Consider the following 17604-nt stretch of genomic DNA (forward strand, 5'->3'; position numbering starts at 1 on the left):
GAGGCAATAAGCTAACAACATACCTTCACTCCCCTCCCCACTGACTCCTAAAGATTGTGGATTACTGTGAAGGTTTAAATGACCTAGGGGAAGCAGTTAGCCTGGTGTGAGTCCAGAGAGATAGTACAAGCAATCCCACACCTGCCCATAAGTCCTCATCTCCCAACCAGAAATCAGCCCAGCGAGGGCTGGGCAGCATTTCTGGTAGCTGGTTAATTAGCAAAAGGAAAGTCTTGGTCATCTCCATTTGTGCTGCCATATGGAGGCAAGTCTGGGAGGTGCCTTCTCAGAGACCCACAGGATGCTGTTGTCCATCCAGGGCATCTGCTTCCCCAATGCCAGGAACATGTACCTTCCTTATCTCACTCTCCAGTTCCCCTTCCCAAGAATGTGTTCATGCTGGACTCATCCTTACATGTTCGTCCCCTGAGAACAGACTCTACAGAATCTAGAGTGGAAACTCAGTGCTGCTGCTAAGTGTTCTTTGCGGGGGAAGGAGGGGAGGTTGTTAAATATCTAGACTTGGGGTAACATGTTGACTTTTTAAGGAAAGACTTACACAAAGCACTGACTCCTAGTCCATACCCTTTCTAGTATAAAACTTGGATGCTAGCTAGCTTATGTTATTTAGGTACTAAACTGTATAGTTCAGAGTTTGAAACAGCTTTTTTGTGGCTCCCAGGAAGAGAGAAAATTTGTTCCTTTTCTTCCAGTGGTCATTTTAGGCTTAGGGACTTCCCATCCACCTGACACCAGAAGCAGCTTTTTAAATCTTACTTGCCATTCCATCTAACATATATCCAACAAATATAGCAAATAGATGAATAGTCTCTACCAAAAGTTATGCCTTGTACTAGGACTAGCAATAAAGATAAAGATGCTGTTCTTAAATCAAAGAACTTATAGGTTCCAGGAAGTAAGTTTAGCATGAGAGATGTAAAGATGGTGAAGATGGGGTGCCTTCCTTCAAGAATCTCACTGTTTATTAAGAAAAAATTATATAGGCATACAAAAAAATCCAAAAGCTGTCCATAAGGGCTCTTATTCCATTAGGATCCACCAGTCTAGCAATACAGCTGGCTTATGGCTGGCCTGCTTTTCGACTGGTCAACACCTTATCTGCTTACTAACATGTTACTATCATCCCTGGAAGTTGGGATGTATTTGCTGAGATTCTACCACGTCCCAGACACTGTGCTAGCCATTGGGATCAATGGTAGGCAAAGGATATGGCACCTGAGCTTACCATCCAGTTACTAGAATCTAATGTTGGAGTGAGATATTTTGAGAAACACAACAAACGTAGGCTGTTTGTTTGCCTAGAGGGAGAGGAATTTACATTTGTGATTAATCTCAGTGATGAAGGATAAGGTAACAAGTGGGGTTCTATGCAAAAGAAATAATATCTGTCAGGGCGCCTGTGTGGCTCAGTCGGTTAAGCGTCCAACTTGGGCACAGATCATGATCTCATGGTATGTGGGTTCAATACCCATGTGAGGCTCTGTGCTTACAGCTCGGAGCTTGGAGCCTGCTTCAGATTCCATGTTTCCCTCTCTCTCTGCCCCTCCCCCACTTTCACTCTGTGTGTGTGTGTGTGTGTGTGTGTGTGTGTGTGTGTCTCAAAAATAAATATTAAAAAAAATTTTAAAAAGAAATAACACCTATGATATTAGCGTGATGAAGTGTTGACTGTGGTGGCACTGTAGTTATGCAGCCCTGCCCATACCTCTGTCAGGTAGGGGAGGGCGACAGGAGGTGTGAGTGCAGAGACCCACCATGAAAGGCCTTGAATGCCAGGCTAATGAGAATGGAAGGCATCCTGTGCCCAGAGGTGTAAAACAGTCTCAAGGGGTTCCAGCAGGGAATGAGATGGGAAGATGTGCCCAAACCTCCCTCATTTCATAAGCAGAGAACAGAAGAGATGTGGGGAAACAGGTGAAAATGATAAGGACATAGAATAAAGGGGCACCTGGGTGGCTCAGTTGGTTAAGTTCGGACTCTTGATTTTGGCTCAAGTCATGATCCCGTAGTTTGTGAGATCAAGCCCCACATCAAGATCCATGCTGACAGTGCAGAGCCTGCTTGGGATTCTCTCTCTCCCTCCCTCTCTGTGCTCCCCCCCCCATCTTAAAATAAATAAATAAACTTTTAAAAAAAGAATAAATAGAACTGCATGGCTGTGCAGATGCTGTAAAGGAAGAAGACAAGCATGAAGGATGTCTAAGTTTCTTGCCAGTTTAAATGGTGGTATTTTCAATAAGTTTGGGAGCTCAGGAGGAGAAGAAGGAAGAACAGGAGGAGGAGAATAAGAAGGATAAGGAAGAGGAGGGAGCTTTAAGGAGAAGATAATGTGTTCACTTTTGAACACATTTATGTCATGCCCCTGAGACTACTGTAGGGAGATGTCTAGGAGACTTGGGAATAAAGGTTTGCTCAAAAGAGCCTAGTAGGTGATAGAAATTTGGGACCCATTGTTCTAAAAATGTTATCAAAACCTTTAAAGTAGTTGTCAATAGCAAGACCTAAAGAATGAGACACAGTGGGGGCTTAGGACACAGACAACAGAATTGCTCTGCTGGCCCAGTGCTTTGCTGTCCATGCAAATCCAATCTACTCATTCTATTGCATCTATTAAATTGCCTTTAATTTTCTCAGGCAAATCTCCCCTTCACATCTTACACCCTCTCTGCTAGTTCCTTAACACAACTTGCCTTGGAGTCTAATTAGCTGGGGATAAGCCCCCTAGCCTGTAAGCTCCCGGAGAGCAAAAACTCTTCTCGCGCTGCTATGTATCTCCATAGTAGGTGCTCAATAAATGCCTGCAACACTAATGTGAACTGAAGAGCTTCTAACAGTCTGTGAGACCCTGTTAGATGATAGACATTGTGTCTACACTATGCCACATAATCATCACAACAACCTGTGAGCTGTTTCTTACTACTCTCATCAGACGTGTAAGAAAACTGAGGTTCAGAGAATGAAACAGGTCACACAGCCACTGAGGCTAAAGCCCAGATTTGAACCCACGGTTGTCAGACTGTAAAGCCCGTGTTCATTCCACTGGGCTCTGCAAATTCAACACTTCTCACTTCTTCCTACTTGCTCCTAAAACTAGTAGAGAGTTTAATATTTTTTAATAATTACCAAAAACAACCAGCCTAATTGAGAGGGGAGGAGAGGGAATTACCACAGTTTTCAGGAAGCTCGTTTTTTTCATCTGTACCAAAGGGGATGATAAGCCCATTTTGCAGAGAGTTAAGTTGAGACCCAACAAAGGCCACTGAGATGTCATTGCAAGCACAGATGTTGGAAAATATGGTTTCTTTTTCCAGCTTCCCATTTGGAAAATAACAGGATTCCCAAATTCCATGCTATCCCTATTTTCTCACCTCCTGGATTTATGTATCTTTGTGTTGTATTTTTGTTATTAGGTTTGCTGAAAAGCCCAGTGAATAAGACGGCCTTGACATTGATTGCTGTGAGCTCCTGCATCCTGGCCATGGTGTGTGGCAGTCAGATGTCCTGTCCACTGACCGTGAAAGTGACTCTGCATGTGCCTGAGCACTTCATTGCAGATGGTAAGAACCAAGCATAAAAGATGCCCCATTACCTGCTCGTCACCTTGCACCCCTGTCTGGTCAAATGTCCTCCATGCATAGCCCAACTTCACAATCAGATTACCAAAACAAACAAACAAACAAACAAAAAAACATTCCAAAGGCCTTGGAAGAAGCCCTTATGATTTAGAATCCTGGGTTATTCTAATGGAACTACAGACTGTTTTGTTTTTTGGTTTTTTTTTTTTTTTTTTTTTTTTTTTTTTTTTTTTTTGCCGTGGGCAAGGATAAGATTTGTTAAATTAAGGAAGAATTCAAATGTGAGTGCAGGGAGACTGAGCTACTTCAGAGAACCTCCTGCTTCTTATTATGCTTGCAAATCCTATTCCTAACTAAAAATATCCCCTCCCCAAATACTATTTGCTAATTAAAAAATATGACCGAGAAGATCATATGAGCTTCGTTGGAATTTCCTGAATGTCCTGGAGAATACTCTTATCTCATTCCGTGTAGATGTACTTTACAAGTATGTTATATCCTACCGTTTACTCTTCACGCAATTAATTTGAATTAGTGAGACACTGTAGTCTTTGTTATCATTTGCAAAAAAAGCATGGCCCAAGAAACTGATTAAGGTTCTTGATAGCTATTGTTAAAGTGTCCTCCAGAAAGATGTTCCAGTTTACATGCTCCAGTAGGATGCGATGGCACCTATTTCCTCAATTGCTTGTCCAAGTGCTTGGCATTACTATTTTTAAGTGTATGAAGGTTATCATAAATATAATAAAGAAGATATATTAAGTATGCAGCTTAAATTTTTACGTAAGAGTCCATCCAGATCAAACCATAATACATTCCCAGCTTCCTTATGTTCATTCCCAGTTAATGCCTTCCCAGAGGTAACCACCCTTCTGACTTCCAACACCATATTAGTCCCATTATTTAAAAAAAATATTTTTGCAATTGGATCTGTATTGAATATTTTTGAGATCCTTACTCAATAGTTGTCAGCCTTATCTCAATATAATTCAATTTTATCTTTACCTTTTAAGTTCATGTTCAGATCTAGCACCAATCCCTTCCATATGTTTTGTCCAAAGTTGAATGATTACCTCCTTTCTCTGAAACATTCAGACTTCTATTAATGCATCCTGTGATGGCTCCCACTTCACCATGTAAACTAGCCTCTACTTGTTTTTCACCTGAACTACAACGAAGTTCAGTATTTCTTATTTTATATACATGCACTTGGCTTCCGGTCCTAAACATAACATTTTTGATTCAATTCTATCAAATCATATGTGTACATATGACAGGTGCAACTTTGAGTGTAAGATAACAAAAGGATAGCAGAGGGAAGCAGAAGGAAGCAAATGTACAGAAGCATCTAGGTCTTATAGGTTCATGGAGATTGGGATGGGAAGAATTGCCAGAACCTGGGTGGAGATGAAAGACTAAGAGTAATAAACAATGAGTTTGGAAAAACCAATAGGACAAGTTTGGCCACCATTTAAGGCATGTGATCTTAACTTTTAGTGTTACCAGTCCCTACACTTTAACTGTAGAACGATAGGCCTTAGCAACATTCGAGTTTTGAATATTTATTTTCATGCTTGTAGACATTGAGCTCCTAAGGAGTCTAAGTAACCTTCTCAAGGTCATGGTAAATAGTTTAGAGGTTAAGAGCAGAGGGTATAGAATAATACAAACATGAATTCAAATAGTTGTTCTGTTATCTGCCATTTCTATAGCCAAGTGAATGACTCACCTCTCAGAGCCTCAGTCTGCATCTATAAAATGGTATGATAATAATACCTATCTCATTGGATTATTGTGAAGCCTACAATTCCACATTTATCAGATTTTCAGAGAACATGTAGTTGTGAAATTGCAAAATCAAGGGATCGCCCAAGAAAACTCGAAAAGTGTTGTGATGGCTTGGAAGGACAGAGAAAAATGTGGTGAGATAACAGGTGCCCTTTCTCAGTGGTCCTTATTCCGACCTCTGTCATAAACTTAAAACTTTACAACTTCCTGTAGAGTTGTCTGTTTCTGCCTGTAGACTGGAATCTCTTTGGGGGCAGGAGATGTGTCTTCTGGGAGAGATCTTGTATTCCTGATGATTAGCACAATACCTGGTCCATGGTGGATGCTTAGTAAATATGTGATGAATGAATGCATGAAACCTGAATTAAAGCAGACTTATGAATGGCCCTATGGGCTGTTATATTAGATCTCTAAGAAGAAAGGGGAGACTGAATCAAGGAAAACTAAGGCAGAAAATGCTTACAGATCAAGGCTAATTGACAATGACAATGGAGTTTACAAATCCTAGGGATGCGATGACACAAACATAGTAGGCAATGATAGAGGACCTAGCCCAAAAGGATCTCAGTCTCAAGGTGTAATGGAACCCCCTTCCCCTACATGCTGCATTGTCTTGGTTAGGAATGTACCCTTTGAAATGAATATGTTTAGGTTAATATCTCAGTTTTCTTGTTTAGTTGCTATGAAATATAGGAGAATCAGTGAAGCTCCCTATGTCTCAATTTTTCTCATCTGTAAAATGGAGATTATTTTGAAAAGATTGAATGACATAATGTATATAAAATACCTATAAAATATCTAAAACATGGTGATTGCTCGAAAAATCTCCATAGCTTGCTACTCTTATTCTTAAAATGATCCATAAAGGAAGAGACATCAGAAGCTGGTACATGGCAGGACAAGAAGGCATAAGAAACTAAATAAATGGGATTCTTCTATTCTAATAGATTCTGATAGAATCAAACAGTACCAATCTATTATGGTACTTCTGGGGTTGAACAGGAATTCTTAGAGCAGTGAATACTTACAGTCAGGTCGATGGCTGTCCAGTTCTAGGCAAGCAGACCTTTCCCAGCATGATCCCAGTGCTTCCTGTGGGTGGATAATCTATATGGATTGCACATCCCATTCCCCCAACAGCTCTTCAAAGTGATCTTTATTATCCCCATTTGACAGATAAGAAAACTAGGACTTGAAAAAGAGTGGAATCCGGTTTTCTGTGGGGGTGGAGCAGGGCCTAACCAAGAATAATTTATATGAATTCGACTAGTGAGGTCTCTAGCTCTGATTTCTGGAGATGCAGGAGTGTTGTGTAGGGAGGCAAGAGGGTAAGTGATGATGATGTCTATTTTCCTGAACCTTTATTATCAGTTGGCATTAATATTTGTAAATTCATCGATATATGACATACATACAGTAAAGAAAACAGAATGCAAGTGTACAATTCAATCATATATATATGCCCCTACCTTAAAAGGCCACTGTCTGAGTTATAAACAACATCACACACAATAAAGCCTATCAGGATGAAAGCAGCCCCCATCGAGTGGGAAGGACTCCACTGAGACAAAGCCACTCAAGGACCATGGCTAAGTGGCTAAGACAGCTCTCAGTTTTCTTACCTTCCCCATAAACCTTAAGCTACCAACTTGTCAGCCCTTAGGGAGAGCACTCATCCAGCCATATGTGTTGAGCTGTCCGTGGTGCTGACATATGGGGCGTGGGGTTGAGTAATGGGGCGGGTCTTCAAAAAAAAGTATTCTGCAGTTGTGTTATGGTATCGTTGTACTTGATACTTACTGCCCGTTATAGGTAAAGGCCAGCACAACGTGGCACTTTTCCATATCCTAACTGGCAAGAGCAATAGCCCTCATCCAAACCCTTGGCAAATATCACCCCTTTCTTTGTCTGGGTCTTCTCAAGGCCACTAGAGGCTTTTTGCCCTGCTAAGTACACAGTGAAGAGATAAATTAGATTTGTGTCCAAACTCCTTGAATCTAGCTGTTTTTTCTGCTGTGGACTGTTAGTTATAAGCATTTTGGTCATTTGGGCTGATGAGTCTTAGAGCTAGTGAATCACAGTCTCTAGGGGTGGAGCCTATATACTAATATTCTTAATATGAACTCTGTGTGATCAATTAACAGAAGTTTGAGAGTTGCATTAATATCTCTGTAAATGTTACTTTTATAATAACATATAATAATGTAATAACTCCTTGGAACCACAGGGACTCCTGATAAAGGGCTTTGGTTTCTTCCATCTTTTACTGTGTCAATGTCATATTAATGGAGCTGCCTCATGCTGTAGCTCCAGTGATTGTCCATAGCACTGAATGCAATGTAAATGGCGACTATGAGTTTTATAACAACGCAGACCTGATAATGTACATGGATCCAGGCTTCATCCAGATTGTCATGTAGGTGGCATTGTGGATGAATGGTTACAAGTTAGTTTTAAAAGCTTGGGGCGCCTGGGTGGCGCAGTCGGTTAGGCGTCCGACTTCAGCCCAGGTCACGATCTCATGGTTCGTGAGTTCGAGCCCCGCATCGGGCTCTGGGCTGATGGCTCAGAGCCTGGAGGCTGCTTCCGATTCTGTGTCTCCTTCTCTCTCTGCCCCTCCCCCCTTCATGCTCTGTCTCTCTCTGTCTCAAAAATAAATAAACGTTAAAAAAAAAGCTTATCTTATTTGAGATGTTGGTTTGTGCATCTCTTGAGGCTCCCAGTGTAAGTCAGGGTATATTTACCCAATATTCTGACACTACAGCAAGCTAATAGAAGAGGCAACTCTTAATTTTTTTATGTTTATTTATTTTTGAGAGGACAGTGAGAAAGAGAGAGGGGGAGGGGCAGAGAGAGACCAGGGACAGAGGATCCAAAGTGGGCTCCATGCTGACAGCAGAGAGCCTGATGTGGGGCTCAAACTCATGAACTACAAGATCATGACCTGAGCCGAAGTCGGATACTTACCTGACTGAGCCACCCAGGTGCCCCAAAGAGGCAACTTTTAAAGGAGTAAGTTGTTTAGATTAAGTGAGTGAGATGGCTCCACTCTAGTGTAGACAAATAACAGTACACCTAGAGTTCTCTCTTATAGTCTGTTCTGTTCTGGTGCTTTGAGAAGGTGAGTGATATATTGGAAGTTGTCCAAAGGAGAGGCTTCACAGTTGAGAGATTGGAAAAACACTGTGGATACCTAATGACTGAAGGAATCATTCTATAAGAAGAATTGAAGGAACCTAAACAAAAAGTGAACCCAATATTATTGAGTAAGTCTGTTATAAATATGGCAGTGTTCAAACATTTTCATGGAGTTATTTACTCATTCCAGTCTCATAGCAGAACTGTGAGGCAGCATTTAGCATCTTCATTTGCATACATGGATGTAAATGCAGAGATGTTAAGTGATTTAGCCAGATTAACACACAGAAGTGAAGCAACACATGAGAGCCCAAATGTACCTGAACCCCTGGTCCGAGGTCCTTCCATGCCCCACTCTTTGACAAATATAACCATGGTCATTATTATTGGTTTTGAAAAGGGGACAGACTTGGGAGTCCCCAGGAAGAAAAATTAGAGCTAGATGGGTGATGAGGTGGTCAGTGATGAAGTAAAATTGATCCTTCATCTGAAAATGTCTTCACTTTCTGAGCTTCAGCTTCATTATCTATAAAGTGGGGATAATAGCAGTACTTATCCCGTAGAGTTATTGTGCAGAATAAATGAAATAATGCTCATAAAGCTTTTAGCTCAGTACCAGAGATCTAGTAATGGCTCAGTAAATCGTATAAATGTTAGTGGTTGTTATCACTTTTGTTTAATACTGGAAGGGGGTCATTGCAAGGTAAGGAGTTCCCCATCATAGGAAATTTCCTAAGAATGGATGACCACATTTCTATGAAGCCATAGAAGAAAAGGGAAGAAATGGGTTTGACTTGGGTACATGGTATTTTGATTCAGAGCCATTTTATCAGAATATAAATTTTTAAAACACTTAAATTTTTTTAGGACTTTCAAATTATGTTTGTTTATTCTTCACAACCTCATTCTTGGGTGGCACCCACTCTTTGCCTTAGCCCAGGAATGGAATGAAACTCAGGAATGAGTGAAAGCTAGGGAGTGTCTCTTGAATACTTTACCTGACTAAACACACACACACATATGCACACACAGTATTTTTGTGTTGATACGTTCATTACATCAAAATATTCATGCTAAAATATTTATATGTTAAGATAAAGTTAAGTTGTTGGTCTCACCTTTGGGTTAGACTAGGTGATATTTCAAATCCCCTTTGTTTTCTATGAGGAATTTGGGGTCTGAGGGTTCCTTACCAGCCTGTGAAAACCTGAAGTGGAAATGTTTATCATTAGGATGGCCTAGCTCATTATTATGCCACGTGTAGCTGCTTTTGAAAACAAAAATTTTATATGATGAATCTCAATCTATATTTGCTTCCACCCCTACTTCATGTCTTTCAACCCAAGAGAGTGAGCTAATCTTATATGGCTTTGTGCCTTTAATGAAGAATGAGGTTATAACCAGCTCCAGAGCTAGTTTGCAGTGATTTGAATACATGGGAGGAGTATTTTCAACTTAAGGAAGGAAAAATTACACCACACTGAAGGTGGCTGCTTAGTCACAAACTGCAAAGAAACCTGTATAAAGAGAGGAGTTCCTTGGACCTTCTGCTCTGTGGCACCATCTGGGGCTTGGTTTTAAAATGTTCAGTGCTAATTGCAGACCTTTGAGTGCCATAGAACATGTTCAGGAATGAAAGTTCTCCATAGCAGGGTCACCGCCTTGTTTGCCCTTCACTACTTTGCACACATTTGTTGCTGTTATGACAGATAGGCTACTTTGCCTTGTGTCTTCCTATGTACATTTGCTTAAGTGTTTCTCTCCACCAGAAGTGCCCTTCCTAGTTTCCATATATTGCAACTCTACCCATCTCCATGGCCTAACTTAATTTTCTCTTTCCTCCAGAAAACCCTGTTTATCAAAACCCCCTTCCTTGAAAACTAGATAGAACTATATTTCTGCCTTTTTAATAACCCCACAGCCTACCTCCCATCACTGTTTTTGTTATGAATGTGTCATTGGAACAACTGCCATAGTCCTAAGAACTGGCCTCCTGAGTTAAATCTGACTCCTCTCCAGTCTGTTTTCAACAATACAAACAGAGTTGATATTTTAAAATCAGCAATCTCAGCATACTGCATTTTCTCATAAAACCTGTTCAAGTACCTCTTACTATAATTGTAAATACTGAACTTCTTAACATGGCTCTTAAGCTCCTGCAAGATCAGGTCCCTACCTACCTCTCCATCCAGCAGCCTCAACTTACTCCACTGTCTTTATGTGGGTTCCTTAAATATCCTTAGCTGTCTCCTACCTCAGGACCTTTGCACAAGTTGTTCCTACTGCCTGGAAAACATTTTCCCTACCTCCCCAGTTTCTTCTGGACAAATTTATTTACCCTAAAGTGATTGACTTCCTCTTTTCATATCCCTGCCTCTTTTAGATCCCTTAGTAATTATTCTCCACAACCCCTGCTCTATTCCTTTATTCCAATTATTTAAGTTGGTAATTATATATTATCTAGTTCATGTTGGTCTTTCCCACTAAGTTGTAAGCTCCATGAGGCTAAAGATTTTATTTGTTTTGCTCATTATATTCAGCACCTAGGACAGTGTCTAAATCAGAGTTTGTGCAACCAAACAGCATTCACTGAATGAATGAATGAATGAGTGAATGAAAGAAAGAAAGAAAGAAAGAAAACCAAAAAATGAAGTGATTTCACTAGCTAGACTTAAATTTCCTCAAGGTCAAAGGCCACAGCTTATTCATGTCCTACCCTACTGTGAGGTCTAACAGAGGCTTCAGCAGACATATAATAAATTGTGTCTGTGAAATGAAGGGAGGTGGGGCAGGCAGGTGAACCTAGATAACCTAAGAAGATATATCCGGGGGAATGACGGTGCACAAAATCTGAGTTTGCCTCTCTTGTGATTGACTTCATTCCCCACAGTTTTTCCTCCCATCCCCAAAGATAAGAAACTCCAATCAAAATCACATTTCTCCCCCCAGCACCAAAATGAAACCAGCTTTATCCAGGAGCCCAGGAAGAGGGGAAAATATAAATTGAGCTGAGATTCAGAACACCTTGGGGGGGGGGGCAGAGAGGGGGGAGGTGGCAATGAAATACCAATAAACCATATTAATATGCTGAAATCAGGAAGAATAGGTTGAACTCCAACCCAGATTTAATAACTATACATGAGAGAGTGCAGGGAGAAGGCAAGGCTAGGTTTCAGTCAGAATTAAAATGAGATCTGTAATGAAACTGGTAATATAATTATAAACTGTGAAAACTTCTTTGCCTTCTTCCTCTTCTGGTACTTAATGGGCAACTCACTCAGCAATGGCCTGGAGCTGTTGCTTGGGGCGGTGGATACCCCCTAGAGTAGAATCTGCTTTTTTCCCCCTCAAACCTCTTTATTAGAAAAGCCTAAATCTACAAAACCATGGAAGGAAAAAAAAAATGCTTCAAGCTATTTCTTCCTTAAATAGTAACTGATCCCCAGGTTAAAAGTGACAAGGGGCTTGAGGGAGAATAAACTCTGGAAAACCACTCTAAGCGGCTGAACATGTTGAAGCTTTTAAAGATATCACAACAGCCAGTTGGGTTGGGATTTTTTAATGACACTCTGTGCTAAGATGTTAGCTTGGCTCCTGACCAGGATGAATTGTTATTAATTTCCTTTCCTAACAAAAGGGATAACTGAGTTTGACGTCCAAAATTAGAGACTAATTTCTGTGTTTTGATAGCACATTGAGTCCAAAAATACGTTCCTAGGAATGGGGGGCAGAGGACGGTCGAAAGGGGTAGGGAAATGTAATTTCTTCTCATTAATAATTCCATTCTGCTATTGTGAGCAGAAGACCACTTTGACTTTTCAGCAGGGAGGAGAGAGTGATGGATGGGAGCTCTGATGAGAGGGAGCTTGGGATTATAGTGCGATGTTCCCTCCTTATTGACTTGGTGTTTGCACAGTGGTGTAGGGGTGAGGCAGTGGTACAGTGCTGGGAGAGAGAAGATAACATGGTGCAGTGGTTAAGTGCATTGATCTATGACCCAGGAGATGTGAATTCTACACCTAGCTACTCTGCTTTCCAGTTTTTTTTTTTGACCTGAGCCTCTGTTTCCTCATCCAAAAGCAATGTTTTGGTTTTTTTTTAAATAGTTTTTAGAATGTATTTGTTTATTTTGAGAGAGACAGAGAGACTGAGTAGGGGAAGGGGAGAGAGAGAGAGAGAGAGAGAGAGAGAGAGAGAGAGAGAGAGACGGAATTCCAAGCAGGCTCTGCATTGTCAGTGGGGAGCCCAGTGTGGGGGCTCAAATTCACAAACCATGAGATCATGACCTGAGCTGATACCAACAGTTGGATGTTAACTGACTGAGCCACCCAGCAACCCCCAAAAGCAGTGTTAATACTCCCTACCCCAAATGAGTGTCAATGGGCTGATATATGTGGGATCTCTTGGCCAACTATGAGAATAGGTCTGATTATGAGAATGTGGTGCTTTCCCATTTCTGTTTGTTCATAACTTTATTACTTATGAGGACAGTAAAGGAGTTGGAAAGAGCCTAGTGGGTATGGCCACATCAGTAGAAGGTACAGTTTTGGGGAGGCTTAGCTTGGCCAGAAGGAAGAAATTAAATAAACATTCATTATCAACACCACTTTCTTATTCATACATAATGCCTGTTTTCTCCCCCCTCTTCTGCCTTTCTTTCCTTCCTTTGGTTAACAAATATCGCACATCCTCTTCTCCATGGCATGTGTAGATGTCAGGGGTGGAGACATGAATAAGACACACTCTCTGACCTCTCCTAGAGAGAGAGTTGTGCTGGATGCTGTGGGGATAGAAAAGAAGGGCAGCTAAGTACCCCAAGCTGGAGATGGGGAATGGTACTAAGAGGAGGATATCTTGAGGGGTGCTGCCTGAGCTGGATCTCAGAGCCATTGATGCTTACATGAAGGTGGGTGATGGATGATGCCATGCTTCCTAGAGGGGCATGGGCACTTGTCAGTGCATACATGTAGACCCTGCTGGTCAAGTATTCCAATGATGAGCTAATACCAACATTAATAATTGGCAATGTTTACAGAACACTGCTAAGTGCCTTGAAAAGGGTTACCCGCTTTCATTCTAATGTCTCATGAAGTAGATCCAGACATTATCCTCACTTTAAATTTAAGGGAAATTAAAGCCCATGAAGTTTATGTGAGCACTTTGATGCCATAGAGGCAGGAAGAGGGTGAGCAAAATTATTTGTGGCTGTAGAACATGGTAGACATAAAATTAGATGACTGCATTTGGGCTGTGGCTCTACCACGACTTCTCCAGGCCTGTTTCTTCCTGGTACAATCTGGGAAGGGAACAAGATGGTACTTAAAATTCCTCCCTGCCATAACTTTCTAAAAGTAGAATGAGAAATATTCCCCTTTAGAGGGGATATAACTCAGGAGTAGAGCTTTGACTGCAAAGTTGCCCTTTATTCATCCCATTGGGTACATGGCCTCTGGAGTCTTTATGCATCCATCCCATTAGCATCCACATCTCTTCTGAGTCTTATCTGGCCAGGCCTTTCTGTGGCCAGCCAGCCCCCTTGAGCAAGGATCTTCGAAGCTAAGGCAGCTGAGCAAACCTTTCACAGCCCACAAGTTGCCATTTGAAGAAAGCTTAGAAGGATCACAGCCAAGCTTGGGCAGGGACTGTGGGCTCCCAAGGCTGCTGGAAAGAAAAAAGAAGTGGTGGGGATCCGGGCCATGGTGGGAAAGATGCCTCCCATCTCCAGTTCGAAGCTTCAGCTGCCAGGGGACCTTGAACATCTCGGATGCCAACAACAGTATGGGAGGGAGAGAATGCATCATATTCAGAGGGGAGATGATGAGATGGGAAGAATAATTAAATCCTGCACATCCCTCCTGCCTCTCTGCATTTTCTCCCTCCGGTCCCTAGTGCCCTGCAGAGCCTTGCTGTTTGGCTTTCCTCCCCAGCTACCCCTCTGGATTATCTAAGCCAAATATATCTGCAGCTGCACCGTCCTGGTTTGGGGGCAGCTGTTGGAAACTTTCTGAACCTTTGCTAAAGGCTCGGGCATCTTACCTGCAGCTTGAATAATCCCCAGAGCCTGAACCACTCCTGAACTTTCTGTGCATTCCCTCTTCTGCTTTAACTTTAATTCCCATTTGGACTTTATTGGTGAATCCACACGTTAAGACTTTCAGCTGGCCCTTGCTGAATGCCTATACAGGGTAAAACTCACACTCTAGGACAAACTCAAACACAGTCAGTGCTAAAGGAGGGTGAGACAGGAAAGCATGTGAGATATAGAATCAGAAAACCACAGGTTCAGTGCTGTATCTCTCTACTTACTAACTATGGGTCTTAGATGAGTCATCTCACTTCTCTGAGCCAGCAATTCCACCGTCTATAAAAGTAAAGCTCTTAGCCTCTATTTTGTAAGGTGAAGGTGATGAAATCAAGAGGGATATGAAAATATCCCATAACAGGTGCTCAGTAAATGCAAATCGTATCTTCAAAGGGCTCACGCCTGTTATTTAAAGTGACAGGATAGCTATAAAGCAAAAGACTACAAAAGGCAAATCATAATCAGAACCATGTAGGGCGTGTAGACAAGAGTGAGCAAGGTTGCCAGGGAAACTTGGAGTATTTTCCGCTGGCCAGATCTAGGTAAAGCCTTAGGGAGTGAGAGGATTTGTCCCATTGGGAGGAGCTGGGTGGGCAGGATTGGGAGTGAGAATGTTTGCTCTGTCAGAGATCCAGGATGGAGTGAGGACAAGAAGGACAATGTCCCAGACAAGGAGGACACCCTAGGAAAAGGTGTGGCAGGAACAGATAGCATCCAGAGCATCCCAGGCTCCAAGGGGCATGATGAAGAATAATGGGAGGAACAGATGGGAGAGCAGGGTCTTTTTGTTGGACTTCCCTCAAGGAGGTGATTGGAGGTCATGGAGGATTTAAACAAGGGAGCGTAGACATCCCAGTTGCTCTTACAAAAGGCAATGCAAGATGGTAATTAAGAGATCAGGCTGTAGAGTTAGATGTATCTGGGTTGAGATGCTGACTCTGTGAATTAATAGCTATTTGATATTACAGATGTTACTTAACCCTTCTGGCCTGTTCCCTAATCTGTAGAGTGGACATGATGATAATAGCTTCCTCTTAGGGAAACTAAATGAGATAATATCTGTCAAGCATTCAGTAGTAGAATGTTTGGCAAAGATGAGGCACTCAGTAATATTTTTTTTTCCATTGGCATCCTACCCTTACTTCTAGTCTAAGTTAGGTCTCGCTGTTAAATGTGCAGTCAGCACATTTACAATTGCTTATTCAGTGTCTAATTTGGTTAAGAGTCTGGGATATAGAATCACACTCCCTAAGTTCAATACTTGGCTCTGATATTTTGTAGCCATGTAGTGTTGAGCTAGTTATTTCATTTCTAAGCCTCTGTTTGCTCATCTGTGAAATGGGGATGGCAGCAGTAAACCACTTCAGAGGGCAGTCAAATGACTGAATACGAAACTAAGGCAAGCATGTGGCACATAGTCAATGCTCAGTCAACAATAGCCCTTGCTAATGCTGCCTTCAGCCCCTTGAGGGCAGACAGTGTCGCTGTCTTTTTCCTGTGAAATCTCCAGTACACGGTGGAGATTGTGGATTGACTGACCACAGTGTAGAGGGTGAGTCTGAGTGGCCAAGGCCAAAGGAAAGGAACCTGTTAGGGGCTGTTACATTTAGTCTGTATGGTGATGGCTGAACTGGGGCATTAGAAATGAGAGAGAGAGAGAAGGGAGTTCCTGTAGAGCTGGAGCCAAGGGCATTTAGTAACTGCAAGGAGGGGCTGAGGAGGGGAGGGAGTCACAGGCCGCTCTGCATCTGCCTCTTGGCGTCCCTGAGAGGCTGGTGACCCCAGACATCAAAATAAGAGTGTCTTCTGCCAAGCTGTGACGTGTGGTGGTTAAGACCATGGTTGCCAGTGGCAGAGTACATGGGTTCAAATCCTCACTCCACCTCTCCCATGGCACAGCTCGGTCTTCTGAAACACGGGGATGCCAGTGTGCCAGGAATCAGACTGTGCTTTGCGAAGATTACGTGACTGGTTAGTGGTAAACACGCTAAGGGCTAGCTAATATTACCAGCTTTCCTGTGTGAAGCTTTCCTGTGCCAGCTTTCCTGTGTGAAGATCAGGAACCAGATACCCACATCTTGTCTATGGTTGTAGGAAAAAAAAAGGGGGAAAAATGCAAGCAACTTTGAAGAACACATATTATTGGGACCTGTACAGATCCTGCCTGGATGAAAATTACTAGTAAGAGATGTCACTGTGTTCTGTGAGCAAAATTAACTCACCAGATCTCTGAAGGCTGTTCTCCTACAGGTTTGACAGTGTGAGTAATAGTTCAAGTGATGTCTTATCATGGTATTGAGGCCAGGGCAGAGGCTAGAGAGCTATCATCCCAGGCCCCCATACAGGTGCTGGTGTGATCTGTGAGCACGAAGATTTGGGGGGGTGGGCATCTCCTACAAAGACTCAGATGCTGTATTAATGTGCTGGGCGTGGGACCGGCCATGGAAGCAGAGGCCTGGAGGGAGGCCCAGAGGCCCAGTGATTGGAACTGGTGTCACATTTGAAATATGGAATCAATTAAAAATGGCAGCTTCTGCCACCTCAAGAGGGAGAACATGGCACAGAGGTGAGGGCACATTGTGGGCATGTTGCAAAGTAGCTGGCGTAGCAATTTTCTAAATTGCGAGTGCCGGGAACTACTTTCAGCCTATCTTTGCCCATTTCCCATCTCATTTGCACTCCAGCCAATCTCCAACCAGGCTGTTTCTCGAAGGCCCCAAAGGTTCTTTTTTTGTTGCTTTACAAACATCCTTTCCTTTTTGCCAAAATTCTCCTTTGCCTCCACTTCACCTAGCTTTGCCTTCTGGTGTGTCGACATTCAGCTCAGATGTGGCCATTCTGACCTTGCAGAGGAATCAGGGTCCGTGCTCTGTGTGTCCAAAGGTTCCTGGTTCCTCTTCATCGTAACACTGGTGATGCTCTGTGATACCTGTCTGTCTGGTTATCTCCCCGCTGCGTCATGTGCTACTTTCAGGTAGGGACTCTCCCACTTTTATAGAC

At 42.4% G+C, this 17604-nt stretch overlaps 1 protein-coding gene across 4 annotated transcripts in view; it reads left to right on the forward strand.

Moving 5' to 3' along the window:
• ASTN2 (astrotactin 2) overlaps positions 1–17604 on the forward strand; it is an 876392-nt gene that overhangs the window by 349737 nt on the left and 509051 nt on the right. For all 4 annotated transcript variants that reach the window (XM_047831063.1, XM_047831064.1, XM_047831066.1 and 1 more), the window contains one exon: positions 3432–3578. In XM_047831063.1, the coding sequence (XP_047687019.1) occupies positions 3432–3578 (147 nt within the window). The remainder of the gene's footprint in view (positions 1–3431; positions 3579–17604) is intronic.

This window comes from Prionailurus viverrinus, chromosome D4, assembly GCF_022837055.1.
Source record: "Prionailurus viverrinus isolate Anna chromosome D4, UM_Priviv_1.0, whole genome shotgun sequence".
NCBI lineage: Eukaryota > Metazoa > Chordata > Mammalia > Carnivora > Felidae > Prionailurus > Prionailurus viverrinus.